The 27,460-nt window shown below is 41.0% G+C and overlaps 2 protein-coding genes across 4 annotated transcripts in view; both read right to left on the reverse strand.

Moving 5' to 3' along the window:
• The window catches only part of SERAC1 (serine active site containing 1), a 33,799-nt gene extending 21,621 nt beyond the window's left edge, over window positions 1–12,178 (reverse strand). The window contains exons 1-5 of one of the 3 annotated variants that reach the window (XM_018567187.1): window positions 12,088–12,178; window positions 8,101–8,137; window positions 5,633–5,769; window positions 3,067–3,153; window positions 2,573–2,704 (exon numbers count right to left, since the gene is read on the reverse strand). In XM_018567187.1, the coding sequence (XP_018422689.1) occupies window positions 2,573–2,704; window positions 3,067–3,153; window positions 5,633–5,769; window positions 8,101–8,137; window positions 12,088–12,178 (484 nt within the window). Of the gene's footprint in view, window positions 1–2,572; window positions 2,705–3,050; window positions 3,154–5,632; window positions 5,770–8,100; window positions 8,138–12,087 lie in introns of all 3 variants that reach the window. The other 2 variants (XM_018567186.1, XM_018567188.1) reach the window with 2 other exon arrangements.
• A 10,711-nt stretch (window positions 12,179–22,889) lies between these two features.
• GTF2H5 (general transcription factor IIH subunit 5) overlaps window positions 22,890–27,460 on the reverse strand; it is a 7,861-nt gene continuing 3,290 nt past the window's right edge. The window contains exon 2 of the mRNA XM_018567191.1: window positions 22,890–23,103. Within this exon, the coding sequence (XP_018422693.1) occupies window positions 22,923–23,103 (181 nt within the window). The 3' untranslated portion in view covers window positions 22,890–22,922. The remainder of the gene's footprint in view (window positions 23,104–27,460) is intronic.

Here is a 27,460-nt window from a genome sequence, read left to right on the forward strand (position 1 = left end):
ATATATATATATATATATATACACAGACACACACGGTCAAAAGTTTTAGAACACCCCCATTTTTCCAGCTTTTATTTAAATGTATGCAGTCTAATGTCTCAATGTACTCTGAAAATAAATCATAGAACTAGAACAATTGGACATCCAAAAGTAATCAAGGAATCTTTTTACTTAACAAAATGTAATCTAATTTTTGACTCATCAAAGTAGCCACCTTTTGCAGATATACAGCCAAACACACTCATGGCATTCTTTCTACAACGGAAATCAAATATTTTTTCAGAAAGTTCTTCCCAACACTTTCAGAAATTCCCACAAATGTGTTGCACTTGTAGGTTCCTTTGCTTTCACGCTTCTGGACCGTTCATCCCAAACCAGCTTGAAGGGGTTTAAGTCTGGAGACTGTGCTGGCCATTACTTTCATTGATCGATTTCATCTGTCCATAAGACCTTCTTCCAGTCTTCAGTAGTTCACTGGCAGTGCTTCGTGGCCCAGGCAAGCCTCTTTTCTTATTTTGCCATGCTAGCAATGGCTTTCTTACTGCCACTTGACCTGTCAAACCTGCAACTCGAAGTTTTTTCTGTTGTCCTGTGAGCCTTCTTCAAAACTGGAAAAATCAGGGTGTTTCGAAAACTTTTATATATATACATACACATACTGCATGCACATTTCTTTAGAAACCCTGCAATGGCAGAAAGATACATATATGTCCTGTCAGAAATCCAGTGAGCTCCTAACTGCCTGTTTGAGCTGACAGTGCTGCTTTTGTTACACTGAAATCCTAAGAAGTTTTATCATCCCTGTCTGAGTAGCCCTCCTCCCCCTGCTGGACTACCTCTCCTCTACCTTATGAGCTTCTCCCTCTTATGTGCTGGAGATGATGGGATGCATCCTATTGTCAAGAAGGGAGAACTGAGCAGGGTTCAGGATACTGTTTGGGGTTTTTAGTGTAGCAGTGTTGACAGCTCAGGCAGAAAGTTGCTGAATTTCAAGTATTTTACTGTACTAAAATAATTTTTAAAGGATTGAAACATAGGAAATATGCATGTACAGTATTGCAGAATAGTACTCCATATTTTTTTTAAATTTTGCTTTGACATACCCTATAATATGATATAAGCAATATGTAATATGCAGTAACTGATCAGTGACTATATTTTATGGTTTTACATGAGCTAAACTGGTAAAATTAGAAATTTGATTGTCTGCTATGTGTTACTATATCATCATCACTGCTTAAAGGAGAACTATGGGGTCAGGGCTTTTCCCCATAGCTCTCCTTAGGGTAACGGGAGGACACAAACTAGCGTTCTCCCGTTACCCTAAGCTCAGTATACCGCGAGCTACAGCTCGCGGTATACTGAGACGCCGCAGCTGGAGCGGATCCCGACATGGACGTCGGGATCCGCCCAGCTGCGTGAGTGACAGATGGCTCTGCCTATCTAGAGGCAGAGCCAGCTGTACCCGCCCCCCTTACTGCTAAATAAATAGGTCAATAGCAGAAATGCACAAATTGCTATGGCCCACCGTATACAGGTTTGAGCACTGAAGTGGTTAAGGAGCCACTAAGCTTATTATTATAATAATGATGTATTTATTATCGGTATTTATATAGTGCTGACAATTTACCCAGCACTTTACATAGAGCACATTCAAATCTGTCCCTGCCCTCAAGGAGCTTACAATCTAAGGTCCCTATCTCACATGCATACTTACAAGGGCCAATTTAGAGAGGAGCCAATTAACCTTCCAGGATGTCTTTGGAGTGTGTGAGGAAATCAGAGTACCAGAGGAAATCCACACAAGCACAGGGATAACATACAAACTCCTTACAGAGAGTGTCCTGACTTATATTATATTAATAAGCGTAGTGTGTCTTTAACCACTGTAATCACTTCACTCAAACCTGTATTATATATAGAGATATGTAGATATATATATATAAAGCAGCTATGACAATTATTGCAAAGTGCACAGCACTGATCAGCATTTATAAAAGGGGGACTGTGACATATACAGTGTAATAGAGGGGATGAGTTTGGAACATGTTGCATGTGTTTTTTTTTAAAATAATGACTTTAATTATTATAATAATTGATCTTATTTAGGCATGGCACTGCTCGTAGGCTAAAGCAATTAATATTTTTGAAATATTATTTATTTTCTCGAATATAAGTGGAGAATATAGATGGGAATTTTTTGGTAGATAGATGTTTCTCATGTTGGATAAACATAAAAAAAAAGTTGTGTAATGCCTTCTGGTCACTATAAGAGCCTGTGTTGATGAGCTTTTGTTCACATCAGAACTGCTTCTGTCAATGAACTGTAAGGGTTGGTTCACTGGACTACATTGGGCAGCATTGCCCAATACAGTGTTGACACAAAGGCAAGGCAAAAAGCCTTGCTTTGTATAGAGCCTGTTCCCAATAACATGCTGCTTTGGTGGGTGATGGGATAAAATGATGCAGGCATTATTTTATCACAGCACATTACAACTCGCTACAGCAGCATCACAATGCACGGTAGTGCTTAGAAATCTACTTTACACCAAACTGCCTATGAATTACTTACCATGCCAATAATGGATCTTAGCCAAGCTCTCCACAGCTTCCAGGCGGACCATTTTGTCAGGTGACTGGGTTTTCTTCAATAGAAACCACACTGGAAAGTCATGATCCTCCACATTGGATTTGCTGTCGGGTTCTTACAACAAAATGTATACATAAATGAACACGTATCATATATTCTGCTCTTATATATCACATGCTTTTGGTGTTGATTTTGTCCATAAATAATGTACAAAGCAGATGTTTTAAAGCTAGCAGAAATAATTCTCTGCACCCATTTATCTTTAAGCCTGAAAGGTGATGATCTAGATGAGTGGTGGTGCGTGCTGTGTTCCTTTCGTCTGTAGCAGGGACACAGAGCAAAAAAATAACTGAAAAGGTTTTTAGCCCTTTCTCACTTTAATGGATTTCAACTTTGCCTGACATCCTGTAGTTTCATTTCTCTACAAGCATTGTTCATAAAAACTAGCCCACAACATAACGGAATAAGAAATATACCTCTATTTCTTGTAAAGAGATTGGCTGAGGCTTCCACAGCTTTTCTTGCTGCTTTGTGGAGTTCTTTTCTTACTTTATTTGTGAAACCTAAAAGTACATACAAACACATCAATACTGAAGATAGCAAAGATGCTCAATATTGCATAGAAGTTACAACTTCCTTCCAACATTAAAATACAAAATGGTTTGTGTAGCAATTCTCTATGTTATATCAGTTTTTAGACAAAGTGCACATATTCTTTTTGCCCCCCTCCCATGATCCAAACCATCCCTCCCTCACCCTCCACAGATCTATACTCACCAAGATTCAAGGCACTGCGGCTCCTTGGCATTCAGCACTCTAAGTCTCCCTCTCCTGGTCACGTCCATCTCCCGGCTGGAAGAAGGTCCCATAGAGGTCTATGGGGCTGTAATGTACAGGTGCACCTAGCAGAGGGCACTGTGGCACTGGATGTAAATAATAAAGGGAACCGTTCCCATCACATCTTGGTAAGTACACATCTGTAGAGGGGGAGGGTGGGATTGTTAAAGGAGAACTATGAGGTGAGTGCTTTTCCCTCACCTCATAGTTCTAGCCGACCTGTGACAATGAGACTGTCACAGGTCGGCTCAGTAGATCGAGAAGTGAGCGAACACATACCGGCATTCGCTTACCTCTCGATCCTGTCACAGCTCCCTGCTGTGACAGGGGAGGGGCTGGATTCCCCCCTCCCCGCTCCGATCCGCCAGCGCTGACTGGCGGATCGGACGGGGGAGGGTACAGCTGGCTCTGCCTCTGTAGAGGCAGAGCCAGCTGTCACTCACGCAGCTGGGGGGGGGTGAGGGACAAAAAGGATAGGTGCACTTTGTTTTAAAGTGCACTTTTCCTTGAATGACCCACAGAAAGTGCTACTCTCTGTGGGTCTGAACAGCAGTGTATTCCAGTGTGATACATTATATAATTCCCTGTACACACTGGTAACAAGCAGGAATAATCTTGCTTGTATGGTTATAAGTAAGTGGTATTGAAAGGAGTCTGATGTGGTAGGGTACTAGTGCTGGTAGTTTGTAGACAACTTCTGCATAAGCCCACTATGCAGTGAGCTTTGTTGAGGTTTTGGTTGGAGGAGTCCCAGGAAACAGCAGAACATTAAGGAAAGTACTAGCATCAGAAGTGATGTGTGAAGGACAGTGCTGTCCAGTAGAAATACAGAGGGGAGCTGTAAAAATCAGAACTGAGTCTGCAACCTGGTGCTTGCCACTCAGCATTGCAGCTCAGGTTAAGATGCAGCTTACATCTGCCCCAATCAGGTGTGCATTAGTAGATTGCTGAACATTAGCCTGCATCTGATCAACAGGATCAACTGTATCTGGTCATGCCTTTGATTCAGGTATTTCTTACATCTGTATGACTGTTAATGCCCTGGATACTCCTAGAAGATTTTTTGGACAACGTTTGTACTGAGCTGGTATGTGCTTACCCTGATCATCAGTTTGTTGTCTCTGTTATTCTCAGTCAATGCTTGGAATCTGGAATCTGTTGAATATTGGTTTGTCTGTGGCTGATCTGGCCATCAAGAAGAAAGAGAAGGCTAGTTGCACTCCTTACCGGTAAAACCCCGTAGTCGGGGAGGGGTGCTTGGAATGACTGCGGATGGCGCCAGCAAATGTAGATACTTGCAGAAACATCGCCAGCACACCAAAATCCTTATATGATCATAAATCGCAGATTTACTGCGAACTGATGTCAGTTACACGAGCGCTTTTGGGGCCACGCAGGGTCCCTTCATCAGGCATAGCAATAGCCTATGTCAGATCAATATACTCTAGGTATACTGGAGTGTCCAGATCCAAACTGCAAGCTGTTACTTACAATGAGGATATTTGTATGTTTAGCAAATGAAGGGTCCATATATCCTACCAATCACTAATTCATTTATACCGTAGTCAGTTTGACTTGTCATTGGTTTTAATTAGTTGACAGCAAGCTGTTGGCTGTGTGTATTCCGTATTATTTATTAGAATAAAGCATTTTCTAAATTTCCACCATTGTGGTTTGTCCCCATCCCGAGTTAACCCTTGAACTGCCTTCACTTGAAAGTCAGTTCGAACCTTTTGTTTGTCTATGCTTATTTTGGTTACTGATTGGGTAGACAAACCAATCAAAAGGGTAATTTTTAGAGCTGTATATCTCCAGGAGTGAAACAACCCACTATTGTGAGGGTGAGGTAAGCACCCAACCAAAGGAAACAGCTGTGACACACACAATGGTGCACTGCCCGACACGGAAGAAATGCTTGGCTTCAGTGCAGATAATATAGAAGGCAAATTCTATTTGCGAAATGGACCTCCCTCCTCGAACTGACAAACGGCAATGCTTTGGTGGAGGAATATATCTGCGCTAATAAAGCAAATAACTGCTAAGGGAAAACCTTTCCCTGAAATATGTTCTGGCATTTTAGACATTTTACAGTTAACATTTAAAATTTTGTTTTTGATTTTACATGTTACAGTAATCAATAAAATACGATTCTACTTATGGATTTCTAGTTAGTTAATGTGAAATAACAATACACATTTTTCTTACTTTGGAAGTCATCTTGGTCCAATGGGGCGGTGTTTAAGTAAATATAGGACTTGAGCTTCTCCTGACGCACTGCCTGTGTATCAAGGGTAATAGACCTTCTAAGAGATTGGATCTCATATGTGAAAAACAAACACCCTCTGAATAAAAAACAAAGAAATAGAAGAGAATGTTAAAAGCAGGATTCAAAAGAACTGTACAAGTTTGGGCTGTTGTAGAAAAAAAGCAAAGGAACTTCAGGTGGACTTGATGCTAATAGTAGCCAATGAGACTGGTTGCTAGTACTGTTGGCTGAAGTGTAATAAAAACTACATGTAAAGTAATATTTATCTTGGCAAGCCTACTATGAAAAGTCTGTTACTAAAAAGCTGAGCCCTACAACCCAATCCTCAGGGTTCATGGGGTTGCAGTTGGAGCTGTGGGCTGCACTCAGGGCAGCCGTCAGAAATGTTGGGGCCCCTTACACAGCTTTAGGCCGGGCCGCCCCTCCTGCCCCGCCGCTGGACACGGGCTTAGTGACGCGCTGGACGCAGGGCTTAGCGACGCGCTGGACACAGGACCCACCTGAGAGTGACCCTGCAGAGCCCTATAGATGCTGCACAGCCCATCTGAGGCTGTCTATGGTGGGCTCTGAAGGGGTCTCAGGTGGGCTGGTCAGGGTTGCATCCCTCCCCTCCCTCCTTTCCTTCCTACCTTCCCAGCTCCTCTTACCTGCACACGTGGCCTCGTCTGCCACCGGACAGGCCAGAAGTGACGTCACGTCACTAACGTGACGTCACTTCCGGCCAGTACGACATCAGACGAGCAGCATCGTTGATGGGACCCCAGCTTGTCTCGAAGCCGCTGGAGCGGCAATGCTGGGGCCCTGCGCTGCTAGGGCCAGTCCTCCGCCTCCTCGCCCTTCACCTTCGGCCGATAGTCATGTAAGGGACCCGGGCGGGCCTCCCAGGCTGCCCTGCCCCTTACATGAGTATCGGCCATACCCCCCTGATGGCTACCCTGGCTGCACTCACTGAATGTACAAGGAAGCTGGGCTGTGCGGCTGTACGGAGATATTTCCAGAACTAACTGAATACACTAGAGCAGGTAAAATGCATTCATTTATTGAAATCTACTTCTAAAACGATCATATTCACACAAACCCGCTGTACTGAATCAAAACAAAAAGTTTATGATAGCATTTTGGGGTTAAAGAAACACAACAGTACTGATATACAACTTTTACAGCATTTGGCCACAAAAGAAGCAGATCAGTACATTAAAGAAGATTATTATTAACCCATGCAGTGGGGATACTCCTGCACTGCAAGGCCTAAGTGCTCGTTTGTGTCTGTGGAGGAAAATAACAAAATTATGCTCACCTGACCCTTGGAGCCAGCTCGCTCTTAGAGCGGTCCCTAGAGCCTCACTACAGGTACCCCACTGCAAGGATAAATCATAATTTCCCCTGGATCTCTGCTTTAAAGTGTTTGTAAAGGCAATCCTTTTTTTTCTTATAGCTTTGGATAAACTGGGGTAGGGGAAGTGTATTTGTCAAGGTGATTATTGTCACCAAGACAGAAAGTTACAATAAATCCTAAATTATAGAGAAGAGTCAAACGAAAATCGTTCAATGAGTACAAATCTAGTTCTAGTGACAACTATCTAAGAAGTGAATTGCCCTAACTTTCGGGGGGACCTCCTCTCACTTACTGTTGCATCCTTAAGGGCCAGTTCACACTATCTGCATTCGGGCTGTGTTGGCTGTTTATTCCAGAGCAGCCCGAACGCAAGACAAGGCAAACTGCCTTGTCATGTATGGGTTCAGTTCACACCACCGTATTCCAGGGGTGTGTGCTATAAAAGAGTATGGCATTTTACTTTATCTTTAAGCACACTGCAGTGGGATGCGGTTCAACCATATCACACCGTGGTGAGCCCATAGAACTGAATGAAATGTCACCGTGTGACAATTCAATAAAGTTCTACAATAAAAAAAATGCGGCCCGATCAAGCGCATTGGCTCTGTTTGAGGGCCATGCACTCCGGCAGCCATGCGGTTGAAGGGTACCTTCATAAGTCAAGGTACCCTAAGCCAAGAAGTGAAGGGGAAATCTCCCCAGTGTTACATAGACAGAAAAAAAAGCAACTTGATAGGGTGTTTAATCCTTCCCTACTCTATTCCTGAACTCTTAAAAGATTCAGATATACATACACTTTAAATGAATATGTCGTTTTAAAAAAAAGTAACCCCAGCTTACCACCACTTTAAAAGGCACCATGGGACATAAATTGAATTGAAACATTCATTTCCCCAGGCAAATACCACCATGACAATGTATTCATTATTAGTACCAATCTGTTCCACAACCAACTTTAGAATGATTGAGGCCCTATTACTGGCACTTCCATCACCAAGTTATGATCTTTTCACTATCTGCTTTCTCCTCTCTCTTTATTTTCATTTGACAATTAGAGATACATGTACTTACCCTAATAACAATGATCCTGTTATCTTGGCAATATTTCCTGAAACAGAAAAAGAATTAGGCACTGTATTGTGCAAAATTTACAATATTTGGGACCTTTTTTTTTTTAGCGCAGCATGGTGTGACGGGGTATAATCACATTGCACCATGATGTGGCTATAGAACTGAATTAAATGTTATTTGTGACATTTCAACAAAGCTCTACAAAAATAAATATATATATATTTTATGCGGAATCAGCACATATGCACTGTTTCTCTCACCGCACATCAGCGGTCATGCGTTAAGCCGGCTTGCTGGTGTGAATTGACCCTCAATGACACCTCATGACCAACTGAATTATAAGGGTGTGTTGAAATGTGCTTATTTGTGCATTTAAAGCGGAACTCCATGAAGATTTAAAAGAAAAAAGTAATGCAGTCTGCATTCAATTATATATCCTTAAATGTGTTCTTTTTAATGCAAGCAGTGTAAGTACCTGAATTCGAGCCGGTGTCAGCCCCTCAGAGTGTTACAAGAAAACCAACAGCAAATGGTGAATTTTTTTATGAGCTAATAATGTTTATCCTTTTTTTTTTTGCTGAAGTTCTGCTTTAAATGCATTTCTGCCCAATTTATAAGAAATGGTCAGATCAAAAGTGTGTTGTAGATTCAATAGGAAGTGATAGCATATATTTCCAATTTGAGTGATGTATCTTCCTTGACACTTGTCATGGGAATAGGTGTCACCATTAGAAGATTTCCCCTCTACCTCTGTTCTGGTGGTAGCCCAAAAATGTGGGGTTGCCCTTTCATTCCTGGAGACATTGGTGATCAGGATAATTAAAGATAGTTAATCTCCGTAACAGTGACACAGAAAAAAAGCTGACAGTGGATCTAAGATCCAAAACAGTTACTACAGGCCTGTAGTCATGTATTTTCATTGCCACGTGCATGGGGCCTTATAATGTTTACATATGTGCATTTTCAGCTTTGAATTTGATGGATGGCAAATGCAGCTACATTTTTTTGTTGATAATATACACCAATCAGCCATAGCATTGTGACCACTGAGAGGAGAAGTGAATAACATTGACTATCTCGTTACAAGGGCACCTGGAAGTGGAAGGGATATATTAGGCAGCAAGTGAACATTTTGCCCCTGAAGTTGATGCTTTGGGAAGCCGAAATTTTTTTTCAAGCTTAACGATTTGAGCAACTTTGACAAGGGCCAAATTATGATGGCTAGGCAACTAGGTCAGAGCAACTCGAAAAATGCAGATTTGTGGCATGTTCCTGGTGTGCAAGTTTCAGAACCTACCAAACGTGGTCCAAGGCAGGAAAACTGGTGAACCGGTGACAGGGTCATGGGCGGCCAATGTTAATTGATGCACCTGGGGAGTGAAGGTTGGGCTGTGTAGTCAGATCCAATAGAAGAGATACTGAAGCTCAATTTTCTGAAAAAGTTATTGCTGGTTCCAATTGAAAGGTGACTGAACACAGAGTGCATCACAGTTTGTTGAGTATAAGGCTGCATATCTGCAGGCCCACTGGCAAAAGAGCCTACAATGGGCACGTGAGGATCAGAACTGGATCACAGAGCAATGGAAGAAGGTGGCCTGGTCTGATGAATCATGTTTTCTGTTACATCATGTGGATGGCCGAATATGTGTTGCTTACCTGGGCAAGAGATGGCACCAAAATGCACTCTGGAAAGAAGGCAAGCTGTTGGAGGCAGAGTGATGCTTTGGGCAATGTTCTTTTTGTACCTGAAGTTGACGTGTTGGAAGTAGAAAAAATAGTCAAGTGTAAGGATTTGAGTAACTTTGACAAGGGCAAAATTGTAATGACTAGATGACTGGGTCAGAGCAACTCCAAAACTGCAGCTCTTGTGCGATGTTCCGGGTCTGCAGTGGTCAGGGCCTACCAAAAGTAGGGCAATATTCTCCTGGGAAACCTTGGGTACTGCCATTCATGTGGATGATACTTTGATACATACCACCTACCTAAACTTTGTTGCTGACCAAGTACATTCTTTTATGGAAACTTCCCTGATGGCAGTGGCCTCTTTCAGCAGGATAATGCATCCTGCCACACTGCAAACATGTCTCAAGAATGGTTTGAGGAACACAACATGTTTGAGGTGTTGAATTGGCCTACAAATTCTCCAGATCTCAGACCAAATCGAGCATCTATGGTATGTGCTGGAAAAACCAGTCTAATCCATGAAGGCCCCATCTCGCAACTTACAGGTGTTAAAGGATCTGCTGCTCATGGCTTGGTACCAGATACAGCATACTTGGAGAGGTCTAGTGGAATCCATTCCTTGACGGGTCAGGGCTGTTTTGGCAGCAAATGTGAGGCCTATTTGATATTAGGTGGGTGGTCACAATGTTATGGCTGATCAGTGTATGCCACTGGTTGTATGAAGTAATGTACGGTTACTATTTCTGTGTTTTAATGATCTATTTTAGAACCCCTCTGCAGAGTTAACCAGATATGATTAAGGCCTGAAACGGCTGGAATGCGTTAGCGGTTATGATATGTGCTGTTTTGTAGTTTTATTTTTAGTCTTGGAACTTGGAAGCTGTGTGCCTTAATGTTTATCTTCTTTTGCACATGGAGTGAGGTGAACGGAAGCCTTGTCGAGCACCAGCAATCCATGGGCTTTCAATTACAGGGGGAGGTGGAGCAGATACATTTTCTTTTACAATCAGGGCATGACAAATGTCAAGGTTGCCAGCGTGCTTATTTCAGCTCTCAACCGTTCAAGCTCTCAAGTGGCTGTTGTCATTACTGATCACATGTGCAGCACTATGGTAACGGCAATCCAAATAGAGGCTAAGATGGCATCTCCTTGGCTATATGCGATAGGAGGTTGCAGTGCTGCTTGAAGTACAGATGTTCCTCACTTACCGACTTACCTGTTTTGCGACCACTCGCACTTACGACGGACCGCCGATCGACCTCCGACCTTCCGCGTCAGCGCGACGGGTCGCCGGCGGAAGTGACATCCCCCGATCTTCACTGCAGGTCTCGGTAAGTATTTCCATTGCCGGATGTACAGTACACTGTTCGGTACTGTACATCGGCAACGCTATACAGTACTGTACTAATGCAGTACAGTACTGTATAGAGTTCCTCACTTAACGACCAATCCGTTTAACGACCTGGTCGTAGGAACGGAACTCGGTCGTTAAGTGAGGAATACCTGTAAATTATTCTCAAAGATCCTCTAAGATCACATCAAAGACTCTAAAGTTGGATCGCAGTGGTTTCTAACAGATCATTAACATCTGCTGTTTGTCTGCAGTAGAAGGCTGGCATGCTGCCAAGATTCTGTTGTAATACAAAGTGACAAGAAAAAATTAAGATGCCTGTGCCTCTGTTGTGAACTTTGAAGACACATTTCTCCACAATGCCAATAGCTAGAGAGGTTAATGAGGGCTTGTTTTAAGGTGCTTTTACTGCTTGTTCAGAATATGTACATACTTAAGTGTGCAAAGTCTGGCCACTGGTTCACTTTAAATTCCCTTCTCTCCAGTTAGAGAAGTCTAGTCCACAAGGACTAGACCAGTTGCATTGGTGAGCTTTATAGGTCACATATTTGTCAAAAGTTACTCCTACTTCATCAACAGCATGAAAGGGAGACCACCTCCCAACCTCACCTCATTTTTCTGTACAATAGCCACATACAGGTCAGTGGGAGGAACCACTGAGTGCAATGGGAGACCAGAAGTATTGGTTTTCAGGGAAATCTTCAGAAGACAGTTTCTCTTGAACAAAGCACCATCTGGTACACCAACAGCAGTAAATGTAAACATTTACTATCTTCTGTTTCAGGATTGTTTTGTGGCAATTGTAATATTCCTGACAAGGTTTTTACAATCTAGGGGAAACACACTCTATGAGCTATCCGATTTACTCAGAGATGGCTTACATTAAATAGTTTAATTATTAAACTCTAAAATACACAGCAGACCGGTAGTCAGTTAAATACAGTGAACTTACTGATATCTTTCCAGTTGCGCTCAGGTCTTGAAGCTGTGCCAGAAGTACTAACCTTTCGGTAGCATAATAGACAGTAAGTTGCTACTGACATTTTTCAACTGTAGATAAAAAAAAAGGAAAACATTAAGAAATGAATTAACACTTCCACATGTAATAGCTTACTGTTCATCATACTGTGCTAAGCCCTCTCTCTACTTTGAACATTTTGGGACTGTAAATAGAACCATTTTCCCAAAATTAAAAATTGTGGGTGAAAATAAAAATCTCTGACACAGCAAATAGCAACTTGGCTGGTTTAAAAAACAAAAACCCTGTAATTTAACTTTATGAACTACAGCACACTTAAAGTAAAACTTTAGTATGCAAAAATGATAGTAAATATTTGTATATATGTTTGAAATGCATACTACTTTAAAGTGCAACTGTGTTACCTTGTGCATTACCCAAATTTCATATTATCCATAGGGCCATCTTGCCCAGTCTGTCCCTCAGCATCAGGGGGAGGTGATGAAGATGGTGCTACCATCTCAGGGAAGTGATGTAATACTATTAAGCAGTTTAAAGTCCAAGGCCTTGTTGCCAACCTTCCTTGAACATGGCTGCAAAAGAGAAAATAGACTGCAGCTTTCCAGGGGTTGATTTACATAATTGTTTATGTAAGTTTTATTCAATGTTGCGTAATAAACGTATCCAAAGATATTATGCTATGTGCAGTTTATTTGGTTTTACAAAACCTCTGGGAAATGGCAGCATCCTGATCGTTTATGAGCCAAATAATTTTCTGTGAGATTCTGGTGGGGAGATAAACGCTCACAAGGAATGAAGCGGATGAAGCATTATTAGCATTATGGAAATGTCGCTGGAAATCTAAATACCTAAAGGCCTGGTTCACACCTGTACGTTTTGTAGCGCGTTCAACGCTCTACGAACGCTCTACAAAACGCTCAAACATGAAAATCCCATTGTTTTCTATGGGTATGGTTCACACCTTGCCGTATTTCAGCCCGTCTGAACGCGCTACAAAACGGCCTTCGCCTGAAAAGGTACATGAGCTTCTTTGCGGCGTTTTTGTCGCGCGTTTCCATTGGGATACAGCCAAGTAGCCCTCGGAAATGCCCGTTTGTTGCGCGTTTTTTTACCGCGGTAAAAACGCGCATCACAAAACGCGCATATTCGATACGTCTAGGTGTGAACAGAGCCTAAAGGAAAGGAGCTGAGGAGTTGTTTTAAGGTTCGTTTGGATAATTTGGAGAATCTGGTGAGTGGCTAAAAAATATTTATTGCTTGAAGGTGGAGCACGAGGAATTGTCTTTCAGCTGGAACTAATTTCTACACACTATTGTTTTTTTTAATGAACTTTTGTCTTTGTTGAACTTTTGTGATAACCAATATCCCTCTATTCATTTATTTTGGCATTTGTTTGACATATTTTGGGGCATATATATATTTTTATACTTTTTGGATTATTGCTCAATATAATCCTTTACTGTGATATATACAGGGAATAGTTTGAAGGTGGGAGATAGCATAGTGCACTTTTGTATACATTGTCTGATTGGAGGATTACTACTCTATTTACTTCTTGTTTTTCACTGCAGCTGTCACGTGCCATAAGCCCAAATAATTTACTTTGTATATAAAGATTAAAAAAAGCCAGACTGCAATTTGCTAAATGCATATTGACTAGTGACAATCCTTATGGTCCTTAGGTGAGAATGTCCTTTTGGACAAATGAGACAATACTGAAGCTTTTTGGCACATCACATCAGCTCTGTGCTCACAGATGAAAACAAATAAGGCTTCTAAAGAAAATAACACTAACTACTTTGAAACATTGAGAATGTTCAGTTATGTTTGGGACACCAGTTGCAGGTTATGGGTCCTCCAACTGGATAATGACCCAAAACGCACAGCTGAAAGCACCCAAGAATGGAAAAGAACAAAACATTAGACCATTCGGAAGTGGCCTTCTATGGGCCCTGGTCTAAATCTTATTGAACATTTATGGAAGGAACCAAAACATGCCTGGAGAAGACACCCTTCAAAACTCAGAAAGCTGGAGCAGTTTTCTCAAGAACAGTGGGGGCAAACTACCTACTGGCAGGTACAGAAGTTTAATTGAGAACTACAGAAACTTGTTTGCAGTTTTTGTCTCTGAAGCTTGTGCAACAAAAAATATTACTTTAAGGGTCCTATTATTTTTTGCCTATGCCATTTTTATTTATTTTTAATACTGAAAATAATCTGTTGAATAAAAAAAGTCCTATTTTTTGTGAATTATCAAATAAACAACGATGGTTAACAAGATTACTTTGGTCAGTTTCAAGTTATTTCAGAGAAAATTAGGTTGGTTTCTTTTTCATGGGAGGGTACCAATTAGGGATGCACCGATATATCGGCCGTCGAAACATATTGGCCGAAAATTGCCCTTTTGGCATAATGCCGAAAGTGCCATTTTCCTGCCGATACATCGGCGCATCCCAGGTTTCTTACCCCTGGGTGCTGCTCTGTGTCCCAGCAGGGAGGAAAGTGTGACAGCCTGCCGAGCACTGGGGGGGGGGAGCGCTGTGAGCGGCCGGCGTCTCCCCTCCCACACCGCTCAGCCTCCTATCACAGTCCGGCAGAGCAGTGTGTGGGCGGAGACAGGCCGCGCTGTCACAGAAGGCTGAGCACTCCTTCCTACACCGCTCGATCAGCCTTCTGTGACAGCGTGTCAGAGAGGAGAGCAAGTACAAACACTCAGCGATCAGTGATTGCTGAGTGTTTGTAGATAATTGAGGACATGGTATGTTATCTATAGCCTCAATTATGAATGAATGGGAGTGATCTACATCACCTCCTGTTCATTCATAATTGTAGTTATAGTAAACATACCATGTTATGAATGATCAGGAACACTCATAGAGGATTCCTGTTCATTGATAACAGGGGACACAGAACAAGAGATTGAGAACACAGTCCTCAGACACAGAGTCCTCAATCTCTTTTTCTATTTTAAAAAGGGAAATATCAGGGGTCTGTTTAGACCCCCAATATTTCCACAAAGCCCCTAAAAGTAATGTAAAAAATAAAAAAATGTAATAAAAAATGAATAAAAATAAAAAAATTAAATATTTAAAAAAAATTAAAATAAAAAAAATTTCGGTATCGGTTTTGGCCTGACAATTTTTTTTATTTCGGTTTCGGTTTTAAAATTTCCATTTTGGTGCACCTCTAGTACCAATATACTGTTGCTTATTGTAGATTGGTAGACCAATTTGAATTGAAACTGTGACATGATTGAATCTTTTAGGGATTAATTATCTTGTTTCTCCAAAATTTAGTTGAAAGTTATTGAAATTGCCTAAAAACTGCAATGCACATGACCTGTATCAGGATTTTCACATAAAAAAAGACAAAACTATTATAAAGACAAGTAAAAGCCTTATTAGACAGCACACATATACCAAAACTTAGCATTAATTTGCTTGATCAATTTAAACTGTGCTTAGGATACAGGTACAGCTTCCTGGGATTGTCAGTGATAATTTCGTCGACTAATAATTTTCGTGAACAACACTTTTTCAGTAACTAAAACTAAATGAAAATGAAGTTATGATGACTAAAACTATAACGTAAATATATTGACATTTTAGTCGACTAACACTAAAACTAGACAAAAATGTTAGGGACAGACGATTTGGGAAGAGATCCAATCAGAACTAATCTCTTTGGACTTCCAGTTTCGGTTCCATCCTGAATAGACCCCTAATAAATAATATGTGAAATAGCATTACAGCCAATATCATTTTCATTGTAATATTTTAGAGTTGCACTTCTGCTTGAAACAATGAAGAATGTCATATACAAGTTGTTATAATCAATGCATATCTAATTACTGGTCCTTTGTTGAAAATACTCAATATTATTGTTTCTTTATAAGATTTAGTTTAATCTAATTTTAAGATAAAGACATGTTATATATCACAACAGTTAAATCTGCGTCTCTATTGTATGTTCAAACCTTAATACCATAAGTAATAACAGGTTAACAGATGTTTACTCCAAGAGTATATAATGAGATTGGAAATTCTAGAGAAATTCTTAAATTACTCTTTAACTAAACCCACTAGATTTTAGTAGACTAAATCTACTGTAGATTTACTCAACTAAAATCTTATGATATGTAGTTGACTAAAACAATTCAGATGACTAAAACTAAATGGCATTTTAGTCAAAAGGCTAGGACTAAAACTAAATTGAAATTTGCTGTAAAATTGGATTGTCATCCTAATTCTGGCTTTAAAGCTGGCTCTCTGGCCAAGTGAGAGAACCCAAAATACCCCAATTTCTTTCCTGAATCTGCAGTCACATGAGACACTAGGCCTGGAGTCTTTTTTTTCTGCACTGTAGAGTGGGAAAGTCCTTCTTTAAATGCTCACATTCCTCCCTGGTGACGTGGACACTTTCCATTTGCTGAAAGAAGAGTCTATTGGCAGGGTCCTGAATACTCCAGCAGTGAAGTGATCATGACACAACAGGAAGCAGTAACAAAACAGTCAGTGGCGGGTCCGGACTGCAGAGGTTGATCACTGGTCTCACCTTGCAGGTCTCACCTTGCAGAGAAGGCACTGCGAAAGGTAATGTGAGTTTCTCTTCTGTGCATGAAGCCTGTAAAATATGGTTGCATGCTTCATTCATACTGTATCATTATTGTTACACATATTTTATTGTAATGGTTGCATGCAGATATTAGGCCGCTTGCACTCTTGCAATGGAGGAAAAAAACTGAACTTACTAGACCCATGTTAGGTCTATTGGCAGTCGGATGTAATCAGACACGTGTCTGTTTACATTTGATTACCTCCGACTCATCCCATTCAGATCCACCAAAACGGAATTCTGCTCTGCTTCCTTTTTCCAGACGAGGATGGAGTTGGGGGTAAATCGGATGTTCTGTCCATAAAGTTACATTGGACAACCGATCAGATCTGAAAAATTGACAGGCAGATCTGAACCCACTGCCCATACAAAAGAGCCTGAGGCTTGTCTTTTAACAAGATGATGGGGGCTCCAGCAACCTCCCATCAGCTCCCAAGATGATGAGAGCTCCAGTAACTATAATTGGCCAAATTAACTCCTTCCTCCCCTTCTACCTCTTTGTATTCAGCTAGTGCATATAAAAAAAACCTCAGAAGATTTAAAAAAAAAAAAATCGTACCACGATTTTCACAAGAACCCTATTATAACATCATCATGAAGAGGATACAACTACTATTATTTATAAGAATTATCATACATGCACAAAATAACTAATTTTACTATTATTTGATGCAACAGTTCTATGATGATCGCTTGTTTCAGATTGTTGGCTTTGGTAAAACACAGGAGGCCTTGACCTTGTCTGAAAGTGCACTATTTTCTTAAAGGACAAATGTGTCCTTGGTACAATTGTCCTTTAAACAATCCCCCTCCTCCCCAAGTGCTGCCCACCTATACAAACCTTCTTCCATTATACAGTGATCTTTACTGGGCTCAGCTCTGGACAGTTCTCTCAGCAAAAATATCCTCCTCTTGATACACATGCACACCACAGCCCCATTTATTCCAATGGGTAAGCCTTTCTCTGCTGGCCCACTGAAGGTCACCATTGCTTCCTGTTAGTTGGAAGCTCATTTAGACTGAAATTTCTCATGACTACAGGTCATCAGAAATTGTTTTGCATTTAGGAGGCCTGACATCCTACCTACGGCTCTTTGGTACTTATCATATGGCCCTTGAAACCCAGCAGTCAGTAGCATTAGAATTGATATGCAAAAGGGCTTGTTATGTCAGAGTTCTCTAGAAGTCTCATATGCCTTGTGCCCAGTCTCTTGGACTGCTTCCTGTAGCAGTTCTTCAGCCTTTAACCCAGGGATGGCCAAACTACGGCCCTCCAGCTGTGGTTAAACAACAAATCCCATGAAGCATCTCTCTCCAGGAGTCATGTCTGTGGCTGTGAGAATCTTGCAAAGCCTCATGGGATTCCTAGTTCCACCAAAGCTGCAGTGCCGCAGTTTGGCAATCCCTGCTTTTACCTATACCAGGTCCACACTATGTGACCTTCTCCTTTAATATGTCTGCAGTTTCCACCAGCCTTCGGTAGTAATATATACACTGAATAATATGATAATAAAGTACGTGTAGCCCCTTGGCAACATCAGGGCCGTAGTTGAGGACTCTTATTCCTTGTAAGTTGACTACGACTGGCCTAGGGTGCTGTAACCTTCTTTCATTGCACTGAACATTTATTATACTATCACAGAATTTCTGGAAAAATTGGCTTATGTCATGCCTTGTTCAAATGATAATTTATGTAAAGGGTTACGGAAAGTATCATCAGAAATCAGGAAACCTCTCTCTCATTTTGTGAATATCATTTGTCAACATCAATATAGTCATAAAAACAACTGTACGATTATAAACAACGTTAGCATCATTATTCTAATGCTATGTGTGTTTCTATTCAATACATTACTATATAGCATCAAGACTTGGTACAGCTAGAAGATGCAAAGAGTACTACACAGCTCTAAGATGAAAAAAAAAACACAAAGAAAAGATATATACTGATATTTAAACTGTCAAAGACCATTTTATTTTCATATGCTAATTAGAAAATTCAGCTGAAAATGCAGGCAAGGTAACAAAGTTTTATTTGATTGAATCCCACTTTGAAAGCTTTTGTTTATAGGTCACAAATATCCTCCGGTACCTAATGCATTTAAAATGAGATTTTCTCGATTAGGGCTGATATTTCTCCGGGGGTAATTTATTATACTGTGTGATCGGCAGAAATCAAAAGCAAAATGACTGCATACCATAGGGCTGCATACAATGAGAGATTTTTTTCTCTCTCCAGAACCACTGATCAATTTTCCTCTTATGCAATTTAGGGATGGGGGGAAATGAAAGCAATTTTAAAACATAGGCAAGCTCTGAAAGTGTACTGTAATATGTGGAGCATGAATTAGCATAAGTGAGTTTGGTCTAGCTTTCCTGTGTCTGCTCTTTTTCTTTTTATAAAACCATATTTGTATTGATGAGTGTTAACATACAGCAATGTTATCCAAAGGGTAAAACAATTGTTGCACACCATGGAGTTCTCTGCTTAACACAGCAGAGAGCTCTATAAAATTGTAGGACAGCAAGTCACCATGAGCTGCTCCTGCAATCGTTTAACAAATAAACATTTACTACATGAAAAAGGATTCCCAGAGCATTAGCAGTTAGCTAAAAAGACATCACATCAAGCTCTGCTTTAAGATACACTTTGTCTGACTGAGCCAACCGACAAGGGATTAAAGTGACACCAAACTCAGGAGGTAAATCTTAAAAAATACATTCAAGTATCTTAACTAGTAACAAAAATGTATCTTATGTGTGTATCATCAGTTGTAGATCCTCCAATCATCCCTGACTTGGTGCTGACACTGTCCTTCCTTCTGGAGGGTGGCTATTTTTGTTCCCCATGGTCCCTGTGTGCTGTAAAGTAGCCACTGCTTCAAGTTCTCTACATGATTGACTACAATCTCAATACAAATGAGTAAACTACACATGAGAATATAGTGATCTATATTAAAACCAAGGAATTCCGCTCCATGTAATCCCAACTGTTATGCCCAAACACCAGACTATGCTAACGGGTAAAAGCCCCCTGCACATGCCTGTTGACCAGGGAGAAAGCCCATTATAGGGAAACACCAAAGTAAGGAAGTTTTCATTGAGTGAAAAGAAAAGCTTTGACATTAGCAGTAAGTATCAGAGTTCCAGCTGTCAGAAAGGACTGGTGTTTAGTATAAAGTCTAACAGCAAAAAGTTTCCCAGCACACTCATCAGACAGCATGCAAAAAAAATTGTCTCACCGCTAAGGTTAAAAACAGAGGTTTAGATACACGTCTTCTGCAGCACATATGAAAAGCCGCACTGCCTCGCCAAGGCACCTCTATAAAGTGCGGTCCTAACTCTAACCTACGAGAGTCTCCAACTTGGAGCACATGTAGCAAAAGATAAAATTGGGTGCAGGTTTGTCAGGAGGAAGCCCAACCTCCCTTAAAGGCACAAGGGACCCCGCACATCACAACGGCAGCTGAGACCCAACCATGCGTCACTGCACCAAATCAGTCAAGCAAAACATGAGCATTGATGAGTGCGTTTGCCATTTGTTTTGTTTGACTGATTTGGTGCAGTGACACACTAGGGGTCTCAGCTGCCGTTGTGATGTGCGGGGTCCCTTGTGCGTATCTGTACCTTTATGGAGGTTGGGCTTCCTCCTGACAAACCACCCTCCCAATTTTATCTTTTGCTACATGTGCTCCAAGATGGAGACTCTCATAGGTTAGAGTTAGGACCGCACTATATAGGCGGTGCCTTGACGAGGCAGTGCGGCTTGAATCTAAACCCCTGTTTTTAACCTTAGCGGTGAGACAAGTTTTTTTGCATGCTGGCTGGTGAGTGTGCTTGGAAACTTTTTGCTGTTGTACTGTATAAAGCACTTCCATGTGCACCTTGCTGTAAAGCTGGTGACAAATTGATGAGTGCGTTTGCCATTTGTTTTGCCAGTATAAAGTGTAGGCACCTAGTACTGCACTGTATACTGTCAGCATGTTGTGGAGCTCAGGTCCTTCAAGGCGAATGAGAGAAATCAATAGATTCCCCTATCCATGCTAAATAAGTGGATGAAGGAATCTCCACCTGGCGGCTATTGTATTCAGACAACTACCACCCATGGCTGTCTGATTATGGGAACAGTGACAGCATCTTAATAGATGCAGTCACTGTTCATCCAAAAATTTCCACCCGGCTTTTTGGATTTTGAAAGCGAATTTAGTCAAGCTGGGTGTTTGCCGACAGGGTCACTCGCAGCTCAAATTTCAGATGATTTGTCAGGAATCAGCCAAAATTCAAGGCATGCATGTCCAGCATTCTTTATTATATGCACTCTTGGTGCATGGAATACACTAACTTCCTGGGAAGAGGGCCAGACCTTAACCCTTCTCATCTGCTAAGCTCTAGTATTGGCCCAAAACTGTGACTGGCGGTGTCTCTGGCTAAGTGAGACCTAGGAAACAGGAAGGGTGGGAGCAGGTTCTTGACTCAGGAAGTGTATATTAGAGCACCTAAACATTATGGACATATGGTTGACATATGGTTGATTACAATGAAGGACTGAACATACAGTCCTGGAGATGCTTGCTCTGTGCTTACAGTGATGGATTAAGCAAGGGTATGGCACGATAGGTTTATTTTAAAGCTGAACTGCAGGCAGATATTAAAGACACACAGTAATTAAGCTCATTATTCACGAATACATCCTTAAATGTATTATTTTACATGCAAGCAGTGTAAGTATCTGCATTTGACTTGATATAAACTTCTTGCAGTCCCTCTACAAAAGAGATCATAGTTGGGGAGGGAAAAATTGACACAAGACACTAATAAGAGGTTCTGCAGTGCAAGAAACATGCTGATAAGAGAAGAGAGCAGAGTGACAGAGATCAGCTCATCCGTCAAATGCTTCTTCATTTACTTGAAAAGTTTGTTTTGCTACTTTCAAGTCATAGGGTGGGGAGCAGACCTGCAGCAGTTAAGTAACTGCTGCATAGAAAAAATCAGGTACTCTCCTGTGTCAGACCGGGCTGTGCTGTATGGCAGAGTGGCATCAATCTAAGAACTGAATGGACAGAATACAAATCATCTGGCAGGTAAAACAGATCCCTATATGTCATCTGTGCATTTAGCGGTTGCTTGGAGGTCAGCTTTAAGCCCCAATGCCACATGCGATATGCAAATAGATTTCCAACAAGCATAACATTTATTTTATGTATGGTTTTCCTAAACTAAACCTCTGAAGTCATGGCAATCCCAGAAGCAGTACATAAATTTAGGTGTCCATATTTTCATGTCGCACCAATACCTTTACATAGATCCTTAATGGGGGGGGGAAGATAAGGCCAACAATTAAGCCTTGGCCTTAGAAGGGTAAACAAAGGGGTTCTGCTTCCACTACCTTAGAGACAGGCCGAAAAGTGAAATGGCTGCTTTATTAAATAACATCATTAAATCAGTCTCAGAAAAGTATTAGATTTTGGTACATGAAAAGAAAAAACAAACAAACAATCTCATCTACAAATACAATTGCACTATATATATTAGAACTCTGCAATTGTCAATAATTACAATTACAGAATTAAAAAACCATAGATAAATTGTTTATTTACTTTCCTCCAATCAAAGCTACTAGAACTGAGTAACAATAGAAATTAAAATGCAGCCAGATCAGCCATGCTCGATCTAACTCCAAACTAAAAAAAAACATGATTGAAGAAGCTCACAATGATGATTTCTGCACTGTGCAGGCATAAAAAGCACTGGGCTGGAAAAATTAAGAATGACTAAAAGCACAATCCAGCTGAGGAGTCAGGATGAGTGACAATCACATTATTGCATTTGTACATGCTAAAGCCTGCTAAGTTCCCTAAAGTGTTTACTTGTCAGAAAGCAATATCCATAAACATCCCAATATATCACTTCCATCCAAGGAACATGTTACACCTTCGTTTCGTATCATATTACACAAAATGAAAGGCAAAAGTTGGCAAACAATAAAATGAAAGCAGCACTGATAGGTATTAATGTTTTATTAGCAGCTTACAACTTTTCAAATAGGATAAGAAAACAAATCATGTTAGTTTTCTGAAAACACGTTACTATAAATAAACAAATATGTCGCTCTGTACATGCAGAGAATAAATGAAAGCAAACTGAAAATGTATTATACACACATTATGAAATTCACATGTGTTCTTGGATACATTTTACTTCTGCGTCATGGGAAATGAGTTCTGGTCCATCAATTCTCCAACCTTCTCCTGAAGGATAGTGACCAGTTCAGCTAAAATAAACACGTGCGTGTCATCAAGGTCCTGGATAATGAACTTGGATCCTAAAGCGTTGGTTTCATCCAAGTATAAGAGGAACTGTTTCATTGCTGGGTCACTGCAGAAGAAAACATAAAGGAGAACTAGTTAGAATAGGGAGCCAGAAATCTCATGACTTCAAGACTGTTAAAGTTCAACTCCAGGAAAATTATACGTTTTCCTTTCCAGTTGGGCTGCCTTCACACTGCAAAGGTTAAGTGCTCATTACTGCCTAGTCAATAGAGGAAAAAGCAGTTTTACTTACCTGATACCCACACTCCTTTTTCTACCCAGCTGTGGATTGTCCCTCAGTGTCCTCATATACAATGCAGGGCTATGGAGACTGCGTTGTACTTGATGAGGTCAGAGGTCCTTAGACCACTGGGGAGAAGAAGCTGAGGGGACTAGTCTAGCAGCCTAGAGAGAGCCAGTGGAAGTGGGGATCAGGTAGAGGAATAGGTTAGAAATAAACTAGAAGTTAAACCCTCGGAGTACAAAGAAAAACTTTACATTTCCCTGGAGTTGGGCTGTAAACCCTGAAAACAGCTACTTCAAAAAGGAGAACTATGGGGTCAGTGCTCTTCTCCATAGTTCTCCTAAGGGTCACGGGAGAACACAAACTAGCGTTCTACCGTGACCCAAAGCTCCGTACACCGCGAGTACTCACGGTATACTGAGACGCCGCAGCCGGAACGGATCCCGACAATGCTATCTGGATCCACCCAGCTGCCTGAGTGACAGCTGGTTCTGCCTATCTAGAGGTATGCCCGCCCTCACCTCCGTCCATTCCGCCAGTCAGCGCTGGGTGGGGAAATCCCTGCAGGGAGACGTGAGTGACAGTCACGGCTCTCTGCAGGGATAGATCAAGAAGTGACCAAGCTCACTTCACGATCGACTGAGCCGACCTGTGACAGCTTCATTGTCACAGGTCGGCTCAGATTATGAGGCTGAGTGAAAATCACTCGTCTCATAATTCTCCTTCAGGTGTAAGCGTCCATTCACACCACTGCGCTTTAGTTGTGATGCAGCATCTTTGATGTGGTTTCAAAACATGCATGACATATAGTTCTATGGTAGCACATGTATAATACAACACGCACACAATGCACCTAAAACACAAAAAGGTGTAAATCAGCCATAAAGCTTATACTGTAGATACATTTGAGGAGCAATCTGGCTTAATTCCTGCCAATATGTTTAACCATTTTACTGCCAAAGTTTAGAAGCGTGTTCTGAATGCATATAGTTCCGGGTCTGGCACAAAGTTTGAATCTTTTATGTCTCACGATGCATTTAAAATAATTTTAACGCACACATGCACGATAAAATCTCCAAATGTTCCGTAAAATTATAAAAGAGGAGACTGACTCGAGTACATAGATACCAAAGATATCAAGACTTAAAATTGGGCATAGGCTGCAAAATGCTGACAAACTACAATACCCCAAAATGACATAGGCGACACTTTAAAAACCTTTACAGCTCATCACTTTAGAGTTAACCATTAATAATGGCCCTAGAATATTCTTCTCATGGAGATACCTAATATTTATTAATCGTTGCTTACCTATGCATGTGCGCCCTACATGTGCATTTGCAATCATATGTGCATCCATGCAGAGGCTTTACATGTTTTTTTACATTTATTATTTTTTTCTAACTTTATTACTATTACAAGAGGGCTGACAAGCCCCCTATGTGACAGTAAATGTTTTGGTAAAAGGTCCTCTTTGTGGAGTCATTGGGGGTCTATGAGGTCCTACTGCCTCCTCTGATCTTCAATCAAGCAGATCGAGTGCAAACTGTACTCAATCAGCTGTTTTCCAGCCACATTACCAGGATCTGACAAGCCTGAAGTGCTCAGTTCAGTTCATTTATTGCAGAGGAGATGTTTCTCCATCTGTTTACACTCGCCATTCTGAAAATTTATTTGGGCATCCTGGGTTCCCAAAGGACCCAAGTAAGACCCAGACAACTGGGGGGGCGGCATAATTCTGGCATTATAAAAGTGAATGGGTAGAAACGAGCAAAGCTAATACTACCTCTGATGTCAACCTGGAAACAGATGTTTCTTAGTTATACGAGCGGTGATAGAAAAATATGGTGAATGCTGTGTGCCACTTAACGGAAGGGCAGGGTTCTTCAATACAAGAATCTGCACGTCGACTTTAGTACCAGTGTACGACAAGTTTCAACGTATTCGTGTAGTCAGCTGGATGTGAGCTACGGTTTTAAAGAAGGTGTGTTTTAAAGTGTGCCGTAAATCAAGGATTGCGAACAACGCATAACAAGACTTTTTTTTTCAAAACTGAAAAAGGTGCTAAAGAAGCACCCGAAATGTTACAATTAGTTTATGGTGATACTGCAGGTATGAAGACAGTTTACAAGTAGTTTGCGCAATTTCGTAATGGTTGAAGACGAAAAGGGATCGGGACGCCCTTCAACATCAAAAACCCAAGAGAATGTGGACCGTAAGCAAAATAATTCCATCAAACAGGCGATTGGCTACCATATTGGGGAAATTCCTGAGGATGTGAACATCGGCGATGTGCGTAGAAAACGGCCTGAGAAATGGGCAAATGGTTTTATCTTCCATTATGACAACGCTCAGTGTCACACATCGCTTCTGGTACATCAATTTCAGTCAAATAAAAATATTACGGTGTGTCCTCCTCCACCTTCTTCACCAGGACATCGAGGCAGCCGCAAAAGGACTTCCAGAACTGCTTCCGAAAGTGGCAAGAACAATAGGATAAGTGTGTTCGAAGCGAGGGGGAGTATTTTGGAGGGGCATTAAGGGCGATGCGTCGTTTACTGTAATGACATTATTTTTTTAAACATTCACTGTAGTTTGTTTTAAATCACACCTCGTACATGGTGGCCAGGTCTGTGCAACATTATAATTAAGGGCGATGCGTCGTTTACTGTAATGACATTTTTTTAAACATTCACTGTAGTTTGTTTTAATCACACCTCGTACATGGTGGCCAGGTCTGTGCAACATTATTTCCTGCGCTTTTCCTAGCACATGTCTCAGAACTCCTGTCCTGCATTATCTCTCTGCAGGCAGAGTTGTAGGAGGCATTCTGGGTGGAGCAGTGGGTGGAGACAAAAACATGGGAAGGCCCGACTGCTACCAGTTTTTCTTTTTTGTGCCATGTGTGATGTAATGGTTAGTGCTCCTGATCAATATACAGAAGGTCAGGGGTTTCAAGGTAGTCCATTGCTGTTTCAAAGTTCTAACATGTTGAGCCTTACTTCATTATTACATTTGTCCCTTTTATATCAATAAAATGTTATATTTAAAAATGAACATTTCTATCTTCCTGCACATGTCGTGTAATAATTACCACTCTTTCGTCCTTTATACAATGGTCCTTAAATAGCGTTAGTGGTTAATATGACAGGTCCAAGCATGTTCAGAAGAGTTGAAAAGATGATGTTAAAAAGCATTTTAAATAATAAAAAATAATGTTTTTTAATTCTCATGAAAGCTAAGCTTACACAAAAAGGAGACACTGCCCAGTCTTCAACCCATGGCCACTTATATGCAAGGCAGGACCAATAAATATTACACTATATGAGCTCTTAGTATAAGGTGGTATCAGGAGAGCTAGAACAGAGAAAGCAGGCTGCAAATAGAAGCATCACAACATGTTTATGTTGATGTCTCAGTGCAGTAGATTACAAAAGGGTTGGTGAGGGGACCAGTTCCCCTGAAGAGAATGAGCAGGCAAAAGTATCTGGTCCCGGGAAGGCAGAAAAGATGGATGTCAAAAAGAAGGAAACTGTGATTTAAGATTAAGCCCCAACTGGTGAAACCCCGTTAGATGCGGGTGGCTGAAGGACGGGGGATGATAGCGTGATGCAAGGACACTAATAAACAGAGTTTGCTGGATCTATGGAGCGCAGTTCTTTCTTTTTGTTTGAAAAAATGGTGAGTTTCTCGGGTATATTGCTGGATGTGTTTGGAAGAAACCACAGCTAACAAAAGGTACTTCAACATTGCAAAGCTGAATTTAGATTTGGATATGTTGTTTTGCGTCAATTTCAAGAAAACAAAGTTCTCTTTGCTGTAATACTTGCAGGTATTTATTCATTCTCAAAGAGATCACAGTACTCCCCCTGACCACACTTTTATATTTCTAATTTCTAAAGGACTGTGTATCACAAACAATGCCCCTTTTTCATCATCATTGCTCTGGACTAGCTTCAACACAAATGGTGGACTGTGCTATGTGTCAGTCTAGCTAACGGCAGCTCCCACCAGGACGTCAAGAAGGGGTGACAGAGCAGGAGCATAAATGAGAGATGTCACCCCATAAAGTACCTGAACAGGGACAATCATTGCAAGGTAATTACAACATTTTTAAATTAGAGATGCACCGAAATGACATTTAAAACTGGAACAAACCTTTTGAAATTTTAAAATATTT

Source organism: Nanorana parkeri, unplaced genomic scaffold (assembly GCF_000935625.1).
Source record: "Nanorana parkeri isolate BGI_ZX_2015 unplaced genomic scaffold, ASM93562v1 scaffold1018, whole genome shotgun sequence".
Classification (NCBI taxonomy): domain Eukaryota; kingdom Metazoa; phylum Chordata; class Amphibia; order Anura; family Dicroglossidae; genus Nanorana; species Nanorana parkeri.